At 34.6% G+C, this 6,960-nt stretch overlaps 1 protein-coding gene across 1 annotated transcript in view; it reads left to right on the top strand.

Moving 5' to 3' along the window:
- Window positions 1-568: 568 nt before the first annotated feature.
- The window catches only part of LOC107679622 (testin-like), a 12,334-nt gene continuing 5,942 nt past the window's right edge, over window positions 569-6,960 (top strand). Inside the window, exons 1-3 of the mRNA XM_016475233.1 lie at window positions 569-735; window positions 3,568-3,653; window positions 6,219-6,753. Coding sequence (XP_016330719.1) covers window positions 709-735; window positions 3,568-3,653; window positions 6,219-6,753 — 648 coding nt within the window. The 5' untranslated portion in view covers window positions 569-708. The remainder of the gene's footprint in view (window positions 736-3,567; window positions 3,654-6,218; window positions 6,754-6,960) is intronic.

Genomic DNA, 6,960 nt, shown 5'->3' with positions numbered 1-6,960 from the left:
CATAACATATTTTTCTTAAATATATACATGCATGTGTGTGTATTTATATATGCATAATAAATATACACAAACACACATATATTCTGTAAACAAAACTTTTATTTTGAATGTGATTAATCACGATTAATCATTTGACAGCACTACTATATATATATATACACTACTATATATATATATATATATACAGTATATATATATATAAATTATTAATTATATTTTTGTGTTTGTGTTTGTACATATAAAGTTTTATTTCAATTAATATATTCATATAAAAGTTTTATTTCAATTAATATATGAATATATACAATTATAATAATTTATTCAAATTAATAATACATATATTTAAAAATTATATAAAACAAATGTTATTAATCAGCATTTTAATCCACGTTACAGTAAACAATGAACTATAATACTATTCTGCTAGTCATGTCTCAAAGCCTCCATCTCTCACATCTGTCCGCGGGCGTTTCACTTTGTAACAGAGACATCCCATACATGGCTCTGATTGGTAGTTCACATCTACATCTCTGCTCCTATTGGCTGGACAGCGCACATTGGCAATGAGCGGAAGTCTCTCAGCGTGAGCGAGTGTGAGCCAGAGGGACAGAGGTGGGAGAAAAGTTCAACAAAAGTGGCCGTCAGGGAAAGTTGCCGGTGGCAATAGAGTCAGCGCCTGGTTATTACATCTAAACAAGCTCGACAAGAATGGAGATCGAGAAAGAAGTTAAAAAGGTACGCTTACTGAACTGGTCATGGTCCAGAAGGTTAGTTGTAGAAACATTCGGCAACGCCCTTAAAGGTAAAACCACTGCCATTGTTATACATGGCGAAACATTTGGCATGACGACTGTCACATTCGAGGCCGAGTGATTAAAAAACTTGGCTACATTTAGTGAGAAGTAGGAAGTGGTCATTAATAGGAAGTAAAACATAGAAGGAAGATCCTGGTTCTCCTTTATTTGATAGAAACATGAATTGAATTTCATGGCTTAGTCAATAGCCTTTAGATTTCCTTGTTCCAAACTAAACAAGCTGGAAGTTGTTATGAATATTATGTTTCATTCCATAGATTCATTCACTTATCTTATATGGTTGTCACTGCAGCAATTGGGTTTCTTTCATCACTTATTGCAGCAATTCAAACACAAGCCAAGTTGTAATGGTACATTTGAAGTTTAGTGGCGTTAAAATATGTTTTGACATCCAGTACATGTACGGTAAATAAAGAAGTGGGTTTTTGCAAGAGGTGGTGTAAAGATGTGAAGTTCCTCTACTTGACAGCTTAAAGTTTTAGTTCAACCCAAAATGAAAAATTGATCTTCATTTACTTCATTTACCTCACTTTCATGTCACTCCAAAGACAAAAGATATTTTGAAGAAAGTTCTTCAAAGATAAGGGATGATGACTGAAGTTGTCAAACCTCACAAAAGGATAAAAACTCACTATAAGAGTAGTTGATATGACTTGTGCACTTTGTGTGATGTATGGAATTAATTAAATTTAAGTAATTTTTTAACTTAAAATCTGTAAAATGTATCTGTACAATGACTCTGGCTGGTCTAATTCACAAACCAATCTGAATGATTCTTTCACAAATCTGACTCAATGATCTAGTTATAACAGTTAGCATCTCACTAGAGTTTTGATGAATTAATAAATTGTTTCAGCCTATTTCTCATGCAAAGCTATTGTATGGCAGAAGACTTCAGTTGTAATGTACTATAATATACTAGTATTATAGACTGCATTAATGGTGCTTTTACAGTACGTTTGTATCTTTTTTGAAGCTAGAAAGTTGCAATCATCATTCAGTTTCATTGCATGGAAAAGAGCGACAAACAATCATCCAAAAAGAAAAAAAAAATTTCCCTTTAAAATAAATAAATATATTATATTGTATATGACATTTCCACACTTGCATAAAATTGCAAAAAATTGTGTAGTAATATTACAAAGAGTTTGTCAAGGAAATTATCAATAAACACTACATTTTTAATGTCTAATTGCATCTTTAAAAGATGCAAAAATATTTTTTAATTCGCTAAGTATTTGTGAATGCCGCATAATTTTCTCTGTCAAATAGATGTTTTTAAAAACATTTGAGATTTGCACTCTATGTTCTCAGGAGCTAGAGAAGGTGCAGTATAAATATTAGTTACAGGTTTATGGGCCAAAATACCACAGTGGGCCTCATTGTCTTGCTGTTAAACAGTAACTCCTCAGATCTGGATTTTTAAGCAGAAAAAATGTTCTTTAACGCAGGAGATGTGCTAAGCCCTCCAGGCGTTCTCCATCTTGATAAATACTTGACCTTATAAGGCGGTCTTCCAGCTGAAGGGGTTTACTGTTGAGAACTGCTGAGACAGGAATGAGCTTTATAAAATAAATATTAGAATTTCTAAAGAAGTAGACTGATGTCAGATGTTTCTCAAATATATATATTGCACTTGAAATCTCTTGTAGAAATAGTAGGGTATTTTGAGAGGTATTCTTCTCCTTTCTTTAATTATGGAGATTATGTCCTGCTTCAAACTAAAGAGCATTTTGTAAAGTCTGTAGTTTTTTTGTCCTAAATAGTAAGTTCTATGAAGTTTTAAGAAGCACTTGCTCATGTAACTAAGGAAAAAAATACTTTCTTATGACATCAGCCTCTTAATGAATCTTGTCTGCTTGTCTTATGAAAAACAGACCCCAGAGAAATGCAGCTGTTGGTTTTGTTGGATTTGACAAAGTTATGCAAGTAGTACATAAAAGAAGTTAGAGAGCATTTTTGTCATGAACATGCTACATGTTGGTGTCTTTTTTTTTAATAAATTTTTAGAAACACAAATGTACTTTTATTTTGTGAACTAGAAACGGAAATCCCTTGTGAAATCTATTAGACAAATAAATAAATAGTTTAAAAAAGGAAAAAATAAATAAAACATTTGTTCCCAACATTTGGCTAGCTTAATATATGGTAAATTCACAACACTTTTACCAATTTTGGCAGAGTTTTTTTATTTATTTAGGCTGTTTATATAAATGTAATATTTATTGCTCAACAATTAAATGTTTTTGAAGTTTTATATGATCACCAAGATAGAACAAAAATACAGTAAAACTGTAATATTGTGAAATATTATTACAAATAAAAAAATGATTTCAATGATGGCAAAGCTACATTTTCATCGTTTTTGCTACAGTCTTCAGTGTCCCATAGTCCTTCAGAAATCAGAAAATATGCTGATTTTTGTTGTGATGCTTAATAATTAGTGGCATTTATTTGATAAACGCTGAATACAATTATTAATTTCTTTAGAAAAAAGTCTTTGTATATATGAAGTTAATAATTAACATTTTCCAAAGGTTCAGCACCTCCTTTCCCTGGCTTTTTGTTTAAAAAATGCTTAAAAGATTTTTGAAATTTGTAGAAAGGGCCAGAGAGGGGTCACCATTTAATTCAAATACAATAAATGCAAATGCTTTTTTTACATTTCTGATGATTTGACCAACTCTTGTCTTTGATATTTGTTTGTGACTCGGGAAACAGGATTTGCTCATGTCTCCTGTTGTTTTGCCAGATAACCCTGGGCCATGAAATTGGAGCCGGAGCTGCCTGTCTGAAATGCAAGGACAAGTGTGAAGGCTTTGAGCTTCATTTCTGGCGGTTTGTGCTTGCTTCCTTCCTACGTGTTTGTGCAGTGTTAACGTTCATGCATGTGGTTTTCATTGCGAAAAATATCTAATCATGTTGGGCCATCATTGATCTGACTTCTCTGTTTTCATTCGTCTTGACAAACTCACCAACATGCAATACCGTATCCGTCTAGCAAAAAGTTGTCACACTGAGAGAGCTCTGGCCATTAGCTGCACTCTGTTGGTTTTCCTGAAGCGAGAACCACTGGTGCCATGATGCCTGTCCCAGAGCTCTATCACTACAGCGGTGGTGTGTGCCATTCCCAATCACTCTCATGGAGTTCCAGCAATTCTTTGAATGAAAAGATGTCACTGTGGATACAGAGCCAGAGACTTCATCTTTGTGTTTGTTTCAGGAAAGGGCCACTAGCCATCCAGTGGCTGAACACTTCATTAGTGAGGTTAAAATGAGTGGGGTTTCTATGGAAGCTTATTTCCGCCATGGAATAAAAATATAAAAAATTGCACATTTTTATCTCACAATTCTGACAATTTTGAGTTATAATTGTCACATATAAACTCGTAATTGCGAGAAAATAAATCAGAATTATTAGATAAAATGTTGCAGTTATCTTGGCCATCATTGATCTGACTTCTCTGTTTTCATTCGTCTTGACAAACTCACCAACATGCAATACCGTATCCGTCTAGCAAAAAGTTGTCACACTGAGAGAGCTCTGGCCATTAGCTGCACTCTGTTGGTTTTCCTGAAGCGAGAACCACTGGTGCCATGATGCCTGTCCCAGAGCTCTATCACTACAGCGGTGGTGTGTGCCATTCCCAATCACTCTCATGGAGTTCCAGCAATTCTTTGAATGAAAAGATGTCACTGTGGATACAGAGCCAGAGACTTCATCTTTGTGTTTGTTTCAGGAAAGGGCCACTAGCCATCCAGTGGCTGAACACTTCATTAGTGAGGTTAAAATGAGTGGGGTTTCTATGGAAGCTTATTTCCGCCATGGAATAAAAATATAAAAAATTGCACATTTTTATCTCACAATTCTGACAATTTTGAGTTATAATTGTCACATATAAACTCGTAATTGCGAGAAAATAAATCAGAATTATTAGATAAAATGTTGCAGTTTTCTTTTTTTTTTTTTCTTTTTTTTTTTTTTTAATGTGTGGCAGCAACAGAATTGTGTGAAAAAAGTCCATATTGCAAGATGTAAACTGAGAATTCAGAAAAAAAGGTCAAAACTGCAACACAAAACTGTGATAAAGTCTGAATTATGAGTTAAAAAATTCACAATGACCTATTTATGTTTTTATTCTGTGGCTAAAATAAGCTTCCATAAGTTTCCTCGTTGTGAAGCGACTCAGACAGGCTTTCTCATCTTTAATTCGCTTTGGATAAAAACATCTGCTTTGATACTTCGGGTCACTGGCATGCTGAAACATTTCTTTTAGGTGAAGATAAAGCCTCTTTGGATTTGTGGCTACGATTTATGTTGTAGCATTTCCCAAATGCCATCATTCTTGACTCTCATTGATATGTTAAACAGCCCAAAATGTCGTTAAAGGCGCCACATTCTACTTTTATAGCATTTTATTTTCTTCCCTTATAAAGTTAGTCAAGGTTTCTTGAACCGAAAAGTCATAATTTAGTTTTCATTACCTTTTTCTCCTCTCTTACTGACCCTGCGTTCACAATGCCAGCAACAAAGTATTAATGAAGCATTCATTTTTCCTTTCAAATTGTCAACAGGGTCTACCTTTTATTTGTTTTGGGGTTTTTCATGACATGTCCCATATAAACCTTGAAGTCTTTCATCTTATCTCACACTTATTACAGCTCTCATTGAATGCAACACAATATGGTTTGTTTAGTATGGGTTTTTATTTTGTTTGTTATAGAAATGCACAAAAAATCATGGCGAAAGTATTTCAATATTTATCCCACGCCGTTCTTTTCCAAGTAATTGCAGAATATCTATGCATGTCTTAACTTGACATGTGCACAGCAATCCAAACTAATGTTATCAGATTCTTACCTTAACAAAACAGACTTAACTCAGAGAGACGGCTCATCCTACAGTAAAAATATGCTCCTCTCATTCTCTGTCAATCATTTGAGCTTTTAAAAGTCAATAAATAAGTTATTTAATCAATAAATAAATAAACACAAGCTTTTTTCCCCCAGTATGCTGCTGCTCGGTTTGGTTTTTCATACACTACAGTTCAAAAGTTTGGGATCGGTCTCTTATGCTGCATTTATTTAATCAGAAATACAGTAAAAACAGTAACGTATTATGTCAAATGTTGAAAACAGCTGTGCTGCTTAATACAGTATTTTTACACAAACTAATTTTCAGTATTTGTTGATGAATATAAAGTTCAAAAGAACAGCATTTATTTGAAATATAAATGCTTTCTAACAATATAAATATCTTTAGTGTCACTTTTGATCAATTTAATAAGTCCTTGCTGAATAAAACTATTTATTTATTTTTAAAAAATCTAAATGACCACAGACTTCTGAATGTTAGTGTATGGTTTTAAAGTGTTGCCTTTCCTTTGTCATCCCTTTTAACAGAAAGATTTGTCGAAACTGCAAGTGTGGTGTTGAAGACCATGACGTGCAGCTCGAAAATGAGGAGAATAAGAAGGTGGGGAAGCTTTTTGAGGACACCAAGTACACAGGCCTCATTGCCAAGCTGAAGAGAGATGGCATCCCTTCTTATAGAGGCAACCAAGTCACCATCTGCATCCCGGATGCCACCATCAGCACTGCTAGTCCTGTTCCTGCCGCTTCCTTTATCCCCGGGTCCAGCCAGAGCTCCATCCCCAGTGCTCATTCTGCTCATTCCCAACCTGCTGGTGCCACTGCTGCACCAGCGACTGCAATTCACTCCCCTTCTGCTGCCCCTGCAATAAGCCGTACCCCAGGAACAGGCCGTACAGCTGCATCAGTGCCAGGCCATAGTGTGGGTTCATCTGCTGCCATCCCAACCAAAGTCCCTATTGCTGCCACTACTGTTGTCCCAGCCCCTACCCCAGTGCCTGCCAAAACAGATGTGGTTAAGTCTGTTACCTATGAATGGGCTCCACCTGGAGTCAACCAAAGCTTGGTATATTCTATTCTATTCTATTCTATTCTGATTCTATATTTTAATATATTTAAAATATATTTTTATATTATATTTATATTTATTTTTTGGAATTTATGCTTGAGGGTGAAGTTTTTAAATGTACTGTGATACTTGGATCCACTAGAGGTCACTATTCTCCACTTAATGTTTTCAGAATAATTCTTTAGGGAAAAAAATGCATGTTTT

This window comes from Sinocyclocheilus anshuiensis, unplaced genomic scaffold, assembly GCF_001515605.1.
Source record: "Sinocyclocheilus anshuiensis isolate Anshui unplaced genomic scaffold, SAMN03320099.WGS_v1.1 scaffold288, whole genome shotgun sequence".
Taxonomy (NCBI): domain Eukaryota; kingdom Metazoa; phylum Chordata; class Actinopteri; order Cypriniformes; family Cyprinidae; genus Sinocyclocheilus; species Sinocyclocheilus anshuiensis.
The sequence above is the reverse complement of the archived record's forward strand: the minus strand, read 5'-3'. Positions and strand labels throughout refer to the sequence as shown.